This window comes from Musca domestica, unplaced genomic scaffold, assembly GCF_030504385.1.
Source record: "Musca domestica strain aabys unplaced genomic scaffold, Musca_domestica.polishedcontigs.V.1.1 1, whole genome shotgun sequence".
Lineage (NCBI taxonomy): Eukaryota > Metazoa > Arthropoda > Insecta > Diptera > Muscidae > Musca > Musca domestica.
In genome coordinates, this window is record NW_026712114.1 from 36,678,092 (window position 1) to 36,695,247 (window position 17,156).

At 36.1% G+C, this 17,156-nt stretch overlaps 1 protein-coding gene across 1 annotated transcript; it reads left to right on the forward strand.

Moving 5' to 3' along the window:
- The first annotated feature begins 915 nt into the window (after window positions 1-915).
- LOC101899865 (prolyl 4-hydroxylase subunit alpha-2) lies at window positions 916-16,377 on the forward strand. The gene is made up of 8 exons (XM_059122333.1): window positions 916-1,135; window positions 1,223-1,377; window positions 7,476-7,629; window positions 7,787-8,040; window positions 8,224-8,378; window positions 11,252-11,752; window positions 11,820-11,985; window positions 16,200-16,377. The coding sequence occupies exons 1-8, from the start codon at window positions 933-935 to the stop codon at window positions 16,226-16,228; spliced, it is 1,617 nt and encodes a 538-aa protein (XP_058978316.1). The 5' UTR covers window positions 916-932; the 3' UTR covers window positions 16,229-16,377.
- The last annotated feature ends 779 nt before the right edge of the window (window positions 16,378-17,156 follow it).

The window sequence follows — 17,156 nt, forward strand, 5'->3', positions numbered from 1 at the left end:
TTAATTGAACTCAGGCAAGAGAATCAGCGCCTCATATGAAATAAATAATTTTACTAGGTAGCCCTTACTGCAGAAGTTGGCAATACAAGCATTTCTCTTTAATAATATAAATATTTTAAATTTGATAGAATAAATAAAAAATAGATAGAATTAATAAAAAATAGGTAATTAGGAAATTAATTGAAAATAATTATTTATAAGATAACTATGAAAATTTAAACAGAAAAGGTTTTGCTTCGATCCTACGAAATAAATAAATTACATTGCAGCTAAAATTGATAAGCGTCATAACTATTGGGCAACAATTTTAAATGCGTACGAATGGAAAACTTTAGAACAAAATCTTCAATGTTTAATAGTTTAGAAGAGCACATTCTCACGTTTTCAGAAAAAGACAGAAGAGAGCCAAAAATCATTTGACCTAACCTTTGTTAACCTTTTGGCGAAAGATTAGAAAGAAAAAAGCTTTTGCCACATTATCAAAAGTCTTACTGGAATTTTAGACAAAAATTTGAAACTTTTCTAGCTAAAGATTTAGTCGGACAAAAGATCTCTAAACGTTAACAACCTAAAAAAAAACCTAAAAACCATATATTAAACACAAAAGAACCCAGAAAGAATATATTCTAATATCAATCATTAATATTCAAAAAGAATAAAAAAACGAAATATTTTTCACAAGGCAAAAACAAACGTCTGCCATGAACTTGGCCAACTAAGCTTGTCGGTGTTGTAAGCCAGAGGCCAAATTCATGACAACAACAAAAACAAACAAACACACAACAAAACAAGAAAAAATCAAGTTTTATGCAAAGCACCCCACAGATCATAAGTTCATTAAACCCCGCAGACCGGCGAATAAAGAAAGTAGAAGAAAAAGAAAAATACATTAAAAATATTCCAATAATCGTAGACAACAGCTCTAACCAAATATGAAGCTCTGTACTATTTTTCCATTGGCGCTTTTTGGCTTTTTCTTCCACACGAATTTATTGGTGAATGGAGAATTGATTACCATCGCCAGCAATAATGGCCAAGATGATTTACTTGAATTGCTCCATACAGAAAAAGTTTTAATTGATAGCCTAAGGCATTTCATCGAAGTACAAGAACAAAAATTGGATACCTTAAGAAGGTAGGACAAATGGCAAAATTATTGAAATAAGAGTTACATCAGCAAATTTACATTGAATTTTTTATAACATATTTTTTCTGATTTTAGAAAAACCCAAGAAATCCAAAATATTTACGATGAGGTTGGTGATAATCGTGAGGGATATTTAAATAATCCCATCAATGCTGTAACTATGTTGAAACGTCTAACATCCGATTGGAAGGGCCTAACCAATTATGCCGAGGACTATTTGGATACTGAAGGCAAGTATACAGTAAAAATTTTCAAATTTGAAAACCACAGTTTGACATTTATGATGGTTGTATAAGAAACAGAATACCAATATATACCATCCATTAGAGGGGTATGATATGTATGTTGACGATATTCTGTTGTTTAAGATGCAACAAATATCTACCTTTCTTGTACGAATTTTAGGATTTATAATTTCCTTGCAATTATATCTGGTTTGTTTTTATACCCTACAACACTATGTGTTGGGGGTATTAAAAGTTTGATTGGGCCAAAAATTATGTAACACCTCGAAATATTGGTTTCCCACATAGGAAAGTATATATGGATCTTCCTATATCGCCGAGCTGAGTCGATCTAGCTATGTATGTCCGTCCGTCCGTCTGTCCATGTTAATTTGTAATCACTCTACAGGTCGCAATTATGGCCCGATCTTCACGAAATTTAGAATGGAGGTGGGGCTATGGCCAGAATATTTCTATTTCTTTTGGAGATGATCGCATAATATTTAGGGGTTGAAATGGACCAAAAACTGAAAAAATTCCTGATTTTGCACTTGCTCTACAGGTCGCAATTATAGACCAATCAAAGCCGAAGTTAGCATGGGGCTAGAGCTTAGGGCTGGGCAGAAGCCTTCCAATTTCGATGGTCATCGGGTAATATTTAGTGGGTGAAATAGGCTACAACATTTGTGTTAAATAATTTTCAAATTTGCTATTAAACCGCGAATATTTTTAATCCCAGCGGAATCACAAATAGACGAACAGGTCAATTCTGACCGTTACGTAGATACCGATAGTAAATATATCGGATATATATAGCGAAATATACAAAATGTGTATATACAAAGGAAGGGGATGTTAGTTAGAATGCATATTTCTCAAGAATGGCTGGAACAATTTTGACAAATTTTGTCAATTCAGGATGCCCTCTTGACATAAAAGAATAAAATATAAAAAATTGCAGAAAAATATGCCAATAATGATGCTAATATAGATTTTGTAATATTTTGTGACATATTTTTATTTTTTCATATTTTTTATCGCATGCGATTTTTTCAATTTGACTTATAATATTTTTTAATATTTTTTCACCTTACAACACAGGTTGGATTTATTATATAAGGATTGCAAATATCGTCCGATCCTCACAAGGGTAGGATTGGGCTCAGAAGGGCTAGGCCTATTGTTTTCAAAGATGTCCGCAATATATTAGGGGTTGAAATGGACCAACAACTAAAAATTTTCCTGATTTTGCAGCCGTTATAAAGGTCACAAATAGAAACCAGAGGACACGAAATCTCGCATAAAGTTAGAGTTTAGGACAGCGGGTACAATGGACCACTAATTTTGTGTGAAAAAATACCTGCGTTACTTACAGGCGATATCCGAAATACACAAAAGGCGAATTTCTGGCTTTTTTATGCTAATTTCGTTGACGAATATAGCCAAATATTGTAGACAAGCAAATCATATAGATGAGTCTAAATTTGGAGATACAGAGGGGCTTCTTGTTTTGGAGATGATTGCAAAATATTTAGAGGTTCAAATTATCCAAAAACAGAAATATTTTTCCGATCACACAATTTAAGCCAATCGACACGCCTGTGAAGAGAGTTAAGGACAGGGAAGAATTCTAGCATTTTGGATGATCATTGGATTATATTTAGCTGTAAAATGGACTACAACAACTAATAGCACGACAGATTGCATAAATATTGGGCAAATGTCCCTTGTCAAAATCCTAATTTCAAAAGCGAAATCTTCCAATATGGATTTGGACATAAAGGGGCTTCTAATATACTGTAGTTTTGTAGGGTATAACATAGTCGGCCCCGCACGACCATAGCCTTTGCTTACTTGTTGGTCATTATGTTCGGTTTGTTTTTGGTCATAACCCCCATAATAATGTGGGTATTATGTCCGCTTCCAAAACGGACACAATCCCCACGGACACATAATTAATTTTAGAAATATTTGATTAACGGTAATCGCCGGAGGAGAGAAGATCTCAATCCCCGTCAAATTATGAAATTTAGGTGCAGAACATGCCTAGAGGAGAAACCTATTTTTTCGCATACCCAATCGTTTTGGGCATACCCATTATTATAGGGATTATGTGCGCAACTTTCTGGGGATTATGGCCGAACCCCCATGATGGAATGAGAATTATGTACAAGAGAAAACTGTCATAAACCCCAGAAAGTAGCGGACATGACCCCCATAATAATGGGTACGTCCAAAGATTTTCTCCTCTAAGTATGTTAAACACCGGCTAACGCGAACCCAAGTTTAATACATTTAATAATTTTTATACCCTCCGCCATACTATGTAAGGTATATTATCTTTGTCATTCCGTTTGTAACTCCTCGAAATACTCATGTCAGACCCAACAAAGTATCAAATTTGGTATCTGAAGTATAGCCCCCATATAACGGTACCTTCCAATATTCGGTATTTTGATGATTTTAGCGTCATTATTCACCGGAGTAGTTTCAAATTACGTATTTCGAGTTCGTAATAGGAACTACAGTCTGTGACAGACAATTGTCTATACAGGTCCAAGTCTTCGTATAGGCCCCATATATCTGTATCTCCATATTTTCGGTATTTTGACGATTTTAGGTACAATACTATCCGAAATTGTTTTAGATGTCATATTTGAAGTTCGTAATGGATGCTACAACAAGTGACAGAAAATTGTGTATGCAGGTTCAGTTCTTCGTATAGCTCCGATATAACGGTACCTCCCGATATACGGCATTTTCATGATTTTAGCTACATTATTCATCGCTTATTTCAAGTCTCGAATTTGAATATGGTAATGGCTTATGTCAAACTATGTCTATGTAGGTCCACGTCGTATAGACCCCAATATAACAGCTATATTCGGTATTTCTAAGATTTTAACATAATTTTTAACGGATTTTATTTTTTGAAAATTTCCAAATTCGTTCCAAATGGTAGAGGTTATTCAAAGTTCTGCCCAGCCGAACTTACTGCTTTTTAACTTGTTTTAAATAGCCCTCACAGCAAGCGGTCATACACACCACTTTATAATAGAGATTATAACCGAAAAAAGGTCATAATCCCCATAATTGCAAAGAGGATATGTAAGGGCGCTGGTTTTTGATTTTCCATTTAAAAAAAGTGTAAATAGGAGTGGTGGTAATATCAACCTAATCCGCCAAGGGTTGGGTGATGCCACAAACAGAGAAATATTGGTTCCAGACAAACGTCCGTCCGTTCGATTGGGCAGACATGTATTTTTACTGCTCGCATTGCCCGATCAAGATGAAATTTTGCACAAATCGTTTGTTTAGAGCAAGGACGAACCATATGGAAATTGATATAATCGGTCAATATTTAGATATAGCTCCCATACATATCTTCGTCAGATTTGTTTTTTATTGTGCGCCAAATGTGTAGTATTAGCCCAAATAGGATGGAATTTGGTACATAAATACCAATCCTAAAAGCAAGAGTTTCAAATTTGGTTAAAGTCGGTTCAGATATAAATATTGCTCCCATATCTATCGTTTATTCGATTTGTTATTTTTGTCTCTTATAGTCGTAATTAGAACTACCAATTAGAACTCTTTCGATTTCAAATTAATTGTGCACCAAATGGGCAATACAAGTCCGAATTTAAAAGGTGCTGAGTCCCGTTGGAATGTCCAAGGTCTGCGGCCAAAATGTTTGCGTGCCCAAGGCTTTAATACACCCTCCAGAATATTTTCGCGATAATATTCGGCATTTATTCTGATGCCATGGTCGATTAATACGAGCGGAGAGCGACCATCTGCGGTTATGGCCAACACAATCTCTATGGCCGGCGCTTGAGTTCTGGTGGCCAACAGGAATTGCACATTTTCAGCTGAACTCTTTGGCAAAAAACACGATCAGTTTTTTTTTTTTTTTTTTTAAACTGGTAAACAACGAATGTTTCATAAAAAGAGAAAACCAAATTGGGCAGCTCACCACTTTCGGCCAAGTGAAACAAATCTTTAGCTCTTTTGAGTCTTTTTTTCTGTTGCGGTGTAAGATCGTGCACTTTTTGGAATTTCAATGGATCTACCCCGAGCTCATTTTTCAATATTTGCCTAATAGAATATTGAGATATGTTCAGCTCAAAAGCCATTTTTTGGGTACTGCGACGCGGGTTTCTATCAAGTCGCTTCTTTATTTTTGGAACCATTTCTGCTGATGTTGCTGTTTTTATACCCAACACCACAAGGTGGTTAGGGTATTACGTCTTTGTGCATTTGTTTGTAACAGGCAAAAGGAAACGAGATAGACCCATAGTTCCTTTTGATGATCTGCATAGAATCACATTCTGAGTCGATTTATGCATGTCCGTCCGTCCGCCTGTCCATGTATTTTTGTAAACAAAGTACAGTTCGCATTTATTGCCCCATCCAGATGAAACGTGTAATACCAGTCCGAATAGTATGGAATTTTGCACATTTAACCAAATTAGGTCTGAAAATAAGTATGCCAAATTTGATCGAAATCGGTTCAGATATAGCTCCCATATATAACTTCGTCCGATTTACCTTTTATTGTGCACCAAACGTCTAATATTTGCCCAAATTGGATAAAATTTGGCACTTACGACTGAATTGAGTCTAGAAGTTAGTATGTCAAATTTGGTAAATCGGTTCAGATATAACTATAGCTCCCATATATACTGTTCATCCGATTTGTCATATTTGTTACCCACAGCCGTAATATGCACTCCGTAACATCGATATTCAGGGAAATATATCAAATACAGCTCAAAAATATCTTTGGCAAATTTTATCGAGATCGGTTCCGATTTGGATATAGCTCCCATATATATTTTTATCCGATTTCAAATTAATTGTGCACCAAATGGGCAATACAAGTCCGAATTTAAAAGATACATATGCTTCGGCATATTTAGTCCTTTGAACTTTAAATTATAATTATAATCATAGCGTGTATGATTGAATTCTCCCATACAAACTTTTAATTGTTGTGCGGAACTCTACTAAATTAGCAAAGTGGTGTAGGGTATCATAAAGTCGGCCCCACCCGATTTTAAGACTTTCTTTACTGTTTTTTTTCGCCCATTTCCTTGACCAGTATCACGGTAACGAGCGATGGTATGAGACACAAAAGATTTTTTCACATTTAATTGCTGGAGTGCTCTAACGATAGCCACTTGAGGTTTTCCAGCCAAATATAAAGAAATCACACTATCAAGCTTGAATTCCATCACGAATAATATTTTTTCTTGAAAAGTCTCACCACAATGCTTTTGTATGCTTGTAGACAATATAATGAGCTGTGACTGGAATCGTTATAGCAGCTGTCGACTGTGGCGTAGAAATGACAGCAGTCTGAAGTTGGTTGAAGTTTTTTCATGTCACCCTGTATTTATTTATTACTTATTTATTTTAATGGACGAAAATAAAACTTTGGTGACTCTTTTGAGGGTTAATAAATAGTCCTCGTTTAGCTATGCACCTAAATTGTAAGGATTTGCAAAAAACTTTAATCCACAAAGCATGTGGAGGAGGGGGAACATACCCTCACCATTTGGGCCCAAATCGCCGATATACATGTATCTTTGTTTAGTTCTACTTTCATAATATGCTGGATTTTTCCTTTCCTTTTTTTCCTACAAAAAACGACTAAATTTTATCACTCAGAGATATATACCGAGTTTTTAGAAAAAAAAAAAGAAAAATCGGACAGTTTCCAAAAAAATAATAATGATATAAAATAATTTTTGCATTTATTCATATGTTATTACAATGGGAATAACATTCCAAGCAAAGGATGTTAACACCCACAGTGAGATCCGTAGCTATAGTCTTATTAGGAATTTCGATAAATTCCTTAAACCGTTTTCTCTACGTTTTTATATTTGGCGAATATAATCCTCTTAGTGGGACATTTCCCCGAATGATGTGTCTATGGCAATCTCACAATTTATTTTCATAGTAATTTATTTACTACCCCCGGGGGATTATTTTTCCCATTGTCAAAATTGTTTATTTTCTCTATGCATAATCTCAGGAAAAAAATTGATTCTATTTAATAAACAAATTATTCTTTATTATTTTCATCTGCCTTTCAGACTTGACCAAAAACATTACCCAAAGCGATGAACTCACCTTCCCCACGGAGGAGGATTACGAATCGGCTTTGGTTGGTTTGCTGCGTATCCAAGATATGTTCAAATTGGAACCACAACGTCTGTCTGTGGGCGAAGTTAATGGCATTAAAATGGGGTAAGTAGACTTTTGACTGGCTGTTATTCAAATTTTGCGTTTCCGAGAAATTGTAAAATTGAAAATTAACACAAATGGCGGTAATAACGTTATTCATCAAATTCACTTGTTCCAACCCGCCTCCTCTCCCTCCCCCTGCTTCCATGTATACATCTAGTTCGGAAATGTCCTGGAGTGATTGTTTAGAATTGGGTCTTAAGTCAAGCAAGAATGGTTATCAATCCAATGCTAAATATTGGATGGAAACGGCCTTGGAAAAAATACCCATTGTTGGACAACAACAGCAGCAGCAACAACAAAATTCCACCGAAGCTGAAATAACAGGTTCGACTACGAACAATGTAAATGAATTTAATGTTAAGGCACGTTTGGAAGTTTTGCGAGCTCTATTGAATGTGGAATATAAATCAGGTAAGTCTAGCTGGAATAGGAAGAAAGGAAGAATATTTTATGGTGTTTAAATATTTTCAATAAAAAAAATTAAACACTTCCTAAAAAGTATTAAATTTTCTATTGCTTTATAACTTGTTGAGTTGTTGTTGTTTGCTTTAATAACTGAATTATTATTGTTTTTGTTTTTTGTTACTCTTTTAGGCAATTTACACAAGGCTCTCAAAATAGCCGAAGAAATGTTGCAATATAACCCAAATCAAAAAAATGTTCTAAAGGCTGTTACATCAATTAAAAGCGATTTGAAAAAGAGCAAATATCTTTTAAATAAAAAACAGGACAGCACAGCTGAGAAAAAGGTTAGTATGTAAAAGAAAAAATGAAAAATAATGCTAAAAGTAATTGACCATATCAAATTACAAGACTCCATATAGAGGGTGACCCAATTACAAGGGTACGAGAGGAAAAGTGCCGAGTTGAGACTAAATTGAAGCTGTGTGCTCTCATAGATGTATTGCATTTGGTGATTTTAATTATTTCGACCATATAGTGATCATATTCACAATTTAGAATGCATCAGCCGTCTGTCTGTGTAATCACGCTATCATCCGAACGAATTGAGATAGAATGCTAAAATTTTGGATACATGCATAGTTTGCCAGTAGGCAGGCTAAGTTCGTAAGTGGGCCATGTCGGTCCAGGTTTCTTATAGGCCCCATATAACGGTACTTTCATGACTTTAACAACATTATTTACAGGAATTGTTTCAAATTCTGTATTTGAAGTTCGTAATGGGCACTGCAGCCTATGACAAAAAGTTTTGTATGCAGGTCCACTTCGAAAAATTTCGTATGCAGGTCCACGTCTTCGTATAGCCCCCATATGACGGTACCTCCCGATACTCGGTATTTTCATGCTTTTTGCGTCATTATTCACGGGAATTGTAACAAATTTCGTATTTAAAGTTCGAAATGGGTACTATAGCATATGACGAAAAAAATCGTAAGGTTTCGTATAGTCCCCACATAACGGTTTTCAATTAAGTGGTAGTTGTCGGTTTTTTTTTTTTAATTTTCAATTTCCCTCCAAATGGTGGATGGTAATAAATGGTCGGCTCGGCCGAACTTAGCTGCTTTTTTACTTTTTTGGAACTTTTTTGTTACAAATGGCACTGAATATTCTTATGAAAGTCTAAGTTTAATATTAATATTACGACTTACCATTTTTGGTCCCAATTACCAAATGGGACAAGTTGGAGAGTTGTCGTGTGCTCTAAACAGACGGACGGACACGCTAGATCGACTCCAAATGTTCTGAAATGGAGTTGGTCCCAAAAGACCTACAGGTCTAAAACTATTATTTCCATGAGTCACGTTGTTAGCATGTGAAATGATGTATATCCTCTGCAGCCATATGTCTGGGGGTGTAACAATTAGCCATTGTTAAAATACCGAATATTGGGAAGTAAAGTTACCAAAACGCGAACCTACATGGACAGTTTTCTGCTACAGTGACTGGTATGCTTTACGAATAAAAATATTTCCATTTGATAATATGGCTGTTCTTTGGGGGCTATAGAAAAAATGGGATCAATATATGAACACGTCTATTGGGAGGTACCATTATATAAGGGCTATACGAAAACGTGGACCGACATGTGCAAAATGTTCCATTTCCCTTCCCAATTGGTATGAAATATTAGCAAAGATAAGCATGATTACAACAGACAGACACACCAAAAGACGGATATTGCTAAATCGATTTAGAATTTTACACTGATCCAGAACATATATACTTTATAGGGTCTAACATCGAATTTCACCAGCAGCGACTTACATAAAAATATAGAGGATATTGGCTTCTAAGCCCCAGATTTTAGTGCTTTTAAATACAGACCTAATAAAGGACAGACATCCGAAAAACTCACGCGAATTCGAGTACAGAGAAACTTGATGGAAGTCGAGCGAGAGAACTCTTGAAAGTAAAAACAAGTAAAAAACATTAAGTTCGGCCGGGCTAAACTTTTAATACCCTCCACCTTAGGGTAAAGGAAACATTAGAAGAAATGTGGTAAAAACCATTAAAATGCCAAATATCGGGAGGTACCGTTATATGGGGGCTATGCCAATCGTGGACCTACACATGCAATGTTTCGCCAAAGGAGTTAGAACCCATTATGACCTACATATATCAATTTTCAGACAAATCCGTGAAAAAATGTGGCAAAAATCATCAAATTACCGAATATCGGGAGGTACCGTTATATGGGGACTATACCAAAGCGTGGACCTATAATTACACTAACTCGCCGCACGAACTGGGACCTATTATGATCTACAACTACCAATTTTCAGAGAAATTCTTGAAAAAATGTGGCAAAAATCATCAAATTACCGAATATCGGGAGGTACCGTTATATGGGGACTATATGAAAACGTGGACCTATACATACAATGTTTCGCCACACGAACTAGGACCCATTATGACCCACAAATACCAATTTTTAAAGAAATCAGTGAAAAAATGTGGCAAAAACCATTAAAATACCGAATATCGGGAGGTTCCGGTAAAAGGGGGGCTATACCAAATCATGGACCCATACATGCAATGTTTCACCACCGGAGCTGGAACCCATTATGACCAACAAATACCAATTTTTAGACAAATCGGTGAAAAAATGTGGCAAAAACCATCAAAATACCGAATATCGGGAGATACCTTTATATGGGGGCTATTTCAAAACGTGGACCTATACATGCAATTTTTTGCCACCTACTCTTCAAACACTACCTCTCGCGAGCAAGTTTTACACCCGAGTGATTAATTTTCCCGAGAAAGAAGTCAAAGTGCAAAGTTTTAATCGAACCTTTAATAACTGTACTGAAACATCAGCCCGACATGATGCTGAAGGTGATATAAATGTCTCGTTTAAATTTTAACTGTACGACCATACAATATATTAGACCTCAGAACTGTAGTGATCCTCTACAGATAAAAAATACGTACACAGTTGAAATATAACGCCATTCTGTCTATCTATCATTGAATTAGAACCAAATGAAAATCAAGTGCTGATATGGTGACATAATACAGTATAAGTGTTCTGTAACTTTTCTCACACCCATCACATATTGCTTTGCATCAAGTTCCCAATATCCCTCTGTAATTCAATTTTTTATTCTGTTTTCTACATTTCCATTTTTTTTGTCTATCTATCCTCCCACCCACACAGACGGCAATCAAGAAAACCGACGAAGAACTGATGATAGAGGAAATTTGCCGGGAGGCAACCAATAGCCAACAGCAACAACAAATCCATACTGCCCAATTTGAAACATCAGCCCGAATTCCACAATGTTCTCTGGTTACTTTCAATTCAAAATGGTTGTTGCTACAACCACTCAAAGTGGAAATTCTGAATGTGGACCCCTTCATTGTCATCTATCATCGGGCGATGAGTGGCAAGCAATTGGATGACTTGAAGCAGTTTATTGTTGAAAAAGAGGAGGATTCCCTTGCCGATGACGATGGCATGTTGCAATTGACAAATATTGGTTTGAAGAAAATGCATCAACTCAACGAGAAATTGCATCGTGTCATTGGTCACGAACGTGATACGTTGAATGCCAAAAATTGGCGTTTCGATTTTTACAATTTCGAGAATATTATGGAAGTTGAGAAGACATCGGTACAGAAGGCCGGCAACACCAAGCAAGCTGGTGTAATGTTTAATGTAAATATTGAAGAAGTGATGGTTGGAGTGAAAGAAGTTTCTTTAAATTTTCGTCTTCTTTTTTCAGTTACAAGAACCAAAAATGGGTGGCTCAGTGGCATTCCCCCAGCTTCAATTGAGTGTAAATCTACCCAAGGGATCTGTGCTTTACTGGTCAAATTTAAATGAGTTTGGCTCAGAGGATTACCGTTCGAAATATTATGTCTGCCCTGTTATAGGAGGTTCACAAATGAGTAAGTATTGCATAAAGGATAGCTGATTGCCAAATTAAATTTGCAAAATTATTTGACATTTGATTTTGACATTATATATTACCATAACATTATATATTACCATATTAACGTACTCAGTTTATTCAAATTTCTGTGGAAGGAAAATATCTCAAACTAACTCTTTTGAAATAACAAGATTAAATTTCGATTTCACGGAAGGCAATAAATGAATTAGAAGCGTATAAATGTATTTTTTTAGGGTGTTGTGGTATCAAACGAAGTCCGACCAATCTATATTTGAAATTGGAGAAAATGTAAGAAATATTAGCTCTATGTGTGGAGGGTCCAAGAAGATGTAAACGAATTGGTCTAACCTTTCGAAAATTTATTTTATATATATGACGATGTGTGAATTTTAGTCAGAATCGGAAATTTATTTAAGAGTAATCATGCTTACCATCAGTATGTATAAGGCTCCCTCACCTAAAAATTTTACCACAAGTTCTAAGTGCGACAATATATTTTTTTTTCTTGAGGATGTTCATAATTCCCGAGTTATGGGTCCCTTAAATTTTGCTAATGCCTGTTATATTTCCAGCTTTTGTGTCAATACGGGCTCCGCAACCCCAATTTTTTATACCCTCAGCCATATGGCTACAGAGGGTATATATCATTTGATACGGTCAAAACATGCCTAGTCGAAATAACGGTTTTAGACCCTAGGTCTCTTTGGACCAAATCCGTTTCAGGACATTTGGAGTCGATCTAGCGATGTCCGTCCGTCCGTCCGTCCGTCTGTCTGTCTGTCTGGCTGGTGCGCACGATAACTCTCGAAGGGAGTATCCGATTTGGTCCAAACTTTGTACATCATAATATTATTGTCAAACTTAGATCGAGTTCGGAGATGGGCAATATCGGTCCACTCCTCCTGGTACCTCCCCCACAAAAGTTCGAAATTTTCAAAAAATATATTTTCTGCACAGAAAGAGAAAGAATGATCCGATTTTGCTCCAACTTTGCGAATCCTAATATTTTTGTCAGTGCTAGGTCAAGTGCGAAAATGGACAATATTGGTCCACTCTATCAAGTACCTCCCCCACAAAGGGTCAAAATTTTGAATAATAACAACTCTTATAAAATGTGAAGTAAGAGTCCGATTGTCTTCAAATTTCACACATCCCAATAATTGTATTAGCGTAATATCTGGTGTGAAGGTGGAATACATCGGTCCACTCCTTCTGGTACCTCCGATATTTTCAAAAAATATATTTTCTGCACAGAAAGAGAAAGAATGATCCGATTTTGCCCCATCTCTGCAAATCCTAATGTTTGTAATAGCGCAAGGTCAGGTGCAAAAATGGACAATATCGGTCCACTCCATCAAGTACCTCCCCCACAAAAGTTCGAAATTTGCAAAAAATATATTTTCTGCACAGAAAGAAAAAAGATGGTCCGATTTTGCTCGAACTTTGCGAATCCTAATATTTGCGTAAGTGCTAGGTCAGGTGCGAAAATAGACTATATCGGTCCACTCCATCAAGTACCTCCACCACAAAGGGTCAAAATTTTGAATAATTATAACTCTTATAAAATGTGATGTAAGGAACTAAAAGTCTTAAAATTTCACACATCCCAATATTTCTATAAACCTAATATCTGGTGTTAACATTGAATATATCGGTCCACTCCTTCTGGTACCTCCCCCACACAATGTCGACATTTTGAATATCCATGTGGCTCATAAAACGCCAAATTAACATCCGATTCAACACAAGATCTGTTATAAAGATGGTATAGATCGAACCATTTCTTCTGGTACCTCCCCCACACATAGGGTCCAAGATTTTGAAAAAAAAAACGCTCAAATAAATAAGCATCCAACTCTCTGCAAATTTCAAACATACAAAAATTTTTGCTAACACAAGATTTGTATATATCTTCGAACCCCTTCTGGCACCTCACCCACATAGTGTCACAATTTTCAATAATTTTATCTCTCAATAAGAAGTCTGATATGAATATGAAATTTATCGGAATTTATGATTTCGCATAAAATACGAAATGGACAATATTGACCCATTCCTTCGGAACCTGCTGCATAGAGGGTCAAACGTTTGAATAATCGTAATACTTGCCAAAATATATTTAAATAATCTAACGCAGGCTGAGGGTATATATCTGTCGGCAATACCGACTGATACTTTTTAACTTGCTCATTAATAAAATTTTCCAAATTATGCACCAATAGTTATTTAAATTTTATTAATAATTTTACCACTGTTTACAAAAAGAAAAAAATGCACTTTTTTAACAAATTTTTACCACTTTTTCTACAGATTATTTTTTGCAGCAAATATCTATTTTCACTTGTTTTAAATGTTATTCTATTTTAAGTAGCCGACCTTTGGCTATGGCTTGAATTGACCAATACCGGCAACACGACCCAAACTTTTCTGATACCTATAACAGCAATTAAGTTAATATTATTGAACGAATTGATGAAAATATTTTATCATATGGCTAGAGAGGGTATACAGGGTGAGATGAAAAAATTGCAATCAACTTCAGACTGCTGTCATTTCTAAGCCACTCGTCCGACAGCTTTTAAAATTATTCTAGTTACTGCTCATTATATTGTTTACAAGCGTACAAAAGCATTTTGGTGAGAATTTTCCATAAAAAAGGATGAAATTCAAGCGTTTTATATTTGGCTGGAAAACCACAAGTGGCTATCGTTAGAGCATTCCAGTATTTAAATGTGAATAAATCCATTTTTTTTCGTACCATTGCTCGTTACCGTGATTCTGGTAGCGCAGCCCGATGTCAGGGAAGTGGACGGGAAAAAAACAGCAACATCAGTAGAAATGGTCGAAAATCGAAAAGTAAAGAAGCTAAATGGCTCGCGAGCTGAACGCATCGCAATATTCTATTCGGCAAATATTGAAAAATAAACTCGGGCTAAAGCCATTGCAATTCTAAAAAGTGCAAGAAATTACACCGCAACAGAAAGAAAATAGTCTCAAAAGAGCTAAAGAGTTGTTTCGCTTGGCCGAAAGTGGTGGTGAACTGCCGAATTTGGTTTTCTCCGATGAGAAAACATTCGTTGTCCAGCAGTGTGTAAACAAACAAAATTATCGTGTTTACTTGCCAAAGAGGTCAGCTTAAAATTTGCACCTTCGGTTGTCCAACAGAACTCAAGCGCCGGCCTTGGTGATGGTGTGGACCGCCATAACAGCCGATGGTCGCTATCCGCTCGTATTAATCGACCGTGGCATCAGAATAAATACCGAATATTATCGCGAAAATATTCTGGAGGGTGTATTAAAGCCTTGGGCATGCAAACATTTTGGCCACAGACCTTGGACATTTCAACAGGACTCAGCACCATCGCACTCAGCACGCGCCACCCAAGAATGGTTACAAAATGAGATTCCTCGCTTCATTTCAAGCGTCCATAGAAAAACATAAAACATGGCCACCAAAATCTGCGAATACCAATCCGTTGGACTATTGTGTCTTGAGTATTTACGAATGCAAGGTTTGCACAGAAAAATACCGAAGTGTCGATCCCCTCAAGCAAACGCTTCGCCGGGAATGGGCGAAAATATTGCAGAACAACATTCGGGTAGCGTGTGACGGTTTCATTGGCCGTTTGATGGCCATAATTCGTACCAAATTTGACAAATTCGAACAAATCTAAACTTATTGTAAAATTTGATGCTATTTCCGACATTTTTTGCTTTCATTCAACAAAATTTAAGAAGAATGTAAAAGTTATGGCTTGACTTTGATGCAGTTTTTTTATCTCACCCTTTATATCTGGTATAGCCACTTCCGATTAGTAATGACTGACCAAACCTACGTTTGGAGAGTGACAATCATTCAAAATTTTTCAATGTTGTACAATTTAGTACGTTTTGAGCTCTTGAGTCACAAAAATCAAGCTATCCTCAACACTTTAGTACTCTTTAGGTGGTCAAATTCTAATTTTGTGCTCTAAAAGAAGGATCTTGGAAAGTCTTCCATATACGTCTATGGTGGCCCTTCTGACGGCCTTCTCCTTTTTTCAATCGGCATTTTCACGATTTTTTTTGTTTGTAATATAAATTGTTAACTCAAGGCATTTTTTGTTGCTCCACTCAAGAAATGTAATTGAAAACCTATTTAACCAATTTTTATATTTATTTTTCAAGTACTAATGCAAGCAATATTATTTCCATCTTCTCCACTTACAGCTGCCACCACCTTCATAAGACAACACTGATACCGGATGAATGGCGTTTACCATTATCTCAACACTGTTGATTAACTTCAAACATTAGTTTATTAATTTTCGTAAATTTAAGACAACTTGTACGTAAGACTTTTTTTTAAATAATAAAACAAAAAAACAAATATTGAAACATAAACCGAGACATAAGCCACAATTATTTATGACATAGCCAGTCCACAGTGGCTGTCAGTTTCGGGTGACGTTAGCCATCAATTAGTGGCAACATTAAGACGATAACGTTTAGCCACCGCTACCATCGCGCAGCATCTTTTGATGAGGCGTTGGTGTATCATCCTCAAAATGTCAAGGGGATAATAAACGCTGACGAAAATTTATTTCAAAGTCAATAAATTTACATTTATTATATTATTAAACCGACGTTGTCAATTACTCAACAGTTATTTTTCTAAGTTTTTAAGAGGATTAAAGTTCATGGCGAACAGGGAAATAATGAAACTATGTGTGGTTTCAACATATTAGAATTTAAGATGGAATGTATTTTGTTTTTATACCCTACAACACTATGTGTTGGGGGTATTATAACTTTGATTGGGCCAAAAATTATGTAACACCTCGAAATATTGGTTTCCCACATAGGAAAGTATATATGGATCTTCCTAGCTCGCCGAGCTGAGTCGATCTAGCTATGTATGTCCGTCCGTCCGTCTGTCCGTCTGTCCATGTTAATTTGTAATCACTCTACAGGTCGCAATTATGGCCCGATCTTCACGAAATTTAGAATGGAGGTGGGGATATGGTCAGAATAGAACCCTATTTCTTTTAGAGATGATCGGCAAATGTTTAGGGGTTGAAATGGACCAAATACTGAAAAAATGTCGGATTTTGCAGTAGCTATACAGGTCGCAATTATAGACCAATCGACGCGGAATTTCGCATGTAGCTAGAGTTTAAGGCGGGG

Bases quoted from the DNA above. Each gene is read 5' to 3' on its own strand.
- LOC101899865 (XM_059122333.1), top strand. From the start codon at position 933: ATGAAGCTCTGTACTATTTTTCCATTGGCGCTTTTTGGCTTTTTCTTC. The intron at 1,136-1,222 runs GTAGGACAAATG...TTCTGATTTTAG, and splicing joins AAATTGGATACCTTAAGAAG to AAAAACCCAAGAAATCCAAA. The intron at 1,378-7,475 runs GCAAGTATACAG...TCTGCCTTTCAG, and splicing joins GGACTATTTGGATACTGAAG to ACTTGACCAAAAACATTACC.